The sequence below is a fragment of the Ursus arctos genome, unplaced genomic scaffold (genome assembly GCF_023065955.2).
Source record: "Ursus arctos isolate Adak ecotype North America unplaced genomic scaffold, UrsArc2.0 scaffold_26, whole genome shotgun sequence".
Classification (NCBI taxonomy): Eukaryota; Metazoa; Chordata; class Mammalia; order Carnivora; family Ursidae; genus Ursus; species Ursus arctos.
Genome location: NW_026622941.1, coordinates 44,285,048 through 44,286,943, shown reverse-complemented (window position 1 = coordinate 44,286,943; position 1,896 = coordinate 44,285,048). Strand labels below are relative to the sequence as shown.

General features: G+C 33.3%; 1 protein-coding gene across 1 annotated transcript; it reads right to left on the bottom strand.

Annotated features, from left to right (window-relative positions):
* Positions 1-392: 392 nt before the first annotated feature.
* On the bottom strand, positions 393-1,370 carry LOC125282296 (olfactory receptor 6C6-like). The gene has a single exon (XM_048216760.1). It carries the CDS (start codon positions 1,338-1,340, stop codon positions 393-395), a length of 948 nt encoding a protein of 315 aa, XP_048072717.1. The 5' UTR covers positions 1,341-1,370.
* Between the last annotated feature and the right edge of the window lie 526 nt (positions 1,371-1,896).

Below are 1,896 nucleotides of genomic sequence, written 5' to 3'. Positions count from 1 at the left end.
TTGCCTTGTTGAAAACATTTGAACGACATTTGAAGAACTTCCTAGAGTCCCAGTGGTAGTGCATGTTGTTTTATTGATGTCTGTATAATTCTATAAAATTCTTATGATGAATATCTATTTAAAATCATTTTTTGAGGGGGTCAGTACCATGTTTTGTAGAGTCAAAAATTTTTCACATTTTTGTTGATAACCTAATAGATGACTCATCTTGTAGCACTGAAAGGAATTATGATCATAAAGAGAAGTGGAAAGGAAAAGATGCTCTGTGCTGAAAGGTTTGGTTAAAATATTGTGAGTTGAAAAAAATATTATGAGGTGAACTTCTTGAAGGACAGATTAAGGAAACTTATGAGTCAATATTTGTATTTACTTTTTTCTCCATCATTATAAAATTAAATTTTCATTTTTTTAAAAAAAGAGAAAATCTTTTGGAGTATGTCCTTGAAGGCTTGTTTCACTTGCTGGTTTCTGAGAGTGTAAATGAAAGGGTTTAATAAAGGGGCAACCGAGGTATAAATAACACTTACACCTTTGGATAGAGTCACCCTTTCCTCTGCTGTTGGCTTTAAGTAATTAAAGATAAAGCTCCCATAAGTAAGGGAAACTACAATCATATGAGAAGAACAAGTAGAAAAAGCCTTTGTTCTTTTCTGAGCAGAGGGGATCTTTAGAATGGTCTTGATAATATATGTGTAAGAAAGAATCAGTAACAGCAACGTGACCAGGAGATTTACAAGAGATAAGACAAAGGAAAGCAATTCCAGGAAATGAGTGTCAGTGCAGGAAAGCTGCAGCACAGGGGAAGTGTCACACATGAAATGATCAATTACTCTGGAAGCACAGAAGTCCAGTGTCAGTCCAGAGGCCACTGGTGGAAACGAAAGCAGAAAGCCAACTGTCCATGAACTGAATAGAAGTTGGTAACACACTTTATTGTTCATAATGATGGGGTAATGTAGGGGTTTGCAGATTGCTACATAACGGTCCAAAGACATGGCAGCCAGTAGGTAAAATTCTGTAATTTCTAATAAGAGGAAAAAGAATAACTGAGATGCACAACTATTGTAGGAAATTATTTTGTTTTTAGTCACGATGCTTATCAGGTATCTGGGAATACAGACTGTTGTCAATGAAGCTTCCAAGAAGGAAAGATTTCGGAGGAAAAAATACATGGGAGTCTTGAGGCGGGGATCCAGCAAGGTAAGAAGGATGATGGATAAGTTTCCCATCACACTCAACACATAGTTTAGAAAGAAAAATATGAAAATCACAATTTGCAATTGTGGGTCGTCGGTCAATCCTAGGAGAACGAACTCGATCTCTCTTGACTGATTCCTCATTTCAGACTTGAGTCTTATGAAATAGAGTAGGAAAACATTTCAGAATTGCAAATAAGAGGATTTTTACAAAAGCTACAGACAGAAAAAAGAAGTAGTTAGAAATGTAAAGAAGTTTAAAAAATTGATCCAATTTAATAGGATAGATGATAGTTAAAAGTATATCAACCTAGGTCACTCTAACTGATGGTTTCATTTAAGCAACAGTTATGATACTATGATATCAACAACTAGTTAACACTTCTTAATTTTATGATACTTAACTACTTAAAATTTCATAGCTACTTAACTACTTAAAGATACATAACTACTTAAGGTTATGATAACAACACTACTTAATTTTTTCCTTTTCCCTTTTTGAACTTGAGAGATCATTTAAAATTTAGCTAATTTTTTCCAAATGAGGTGAATTCTGTTTCAATGTTGTAAATAGAACATAAGCTTGACCTTAAATGTATTTTCTATGTATAGCCTAAAAATTATTGAAAAATTTCTTATAACGTCCAGAAAATTAATACCAATGTCTATATGTAATGTTCTTCAAAAATTCTTAGCTCAT

Bases quoted from the DNA above. Each gene is read 5' to 3' on its own strand.
- LOC125282296 (XM_048216760.1), bottom strand. From the start codon at position 1,340: ATGAGGAATCAGTCAAGAGAGATCGAGTTCGTTCTCCTAGGATTGACC.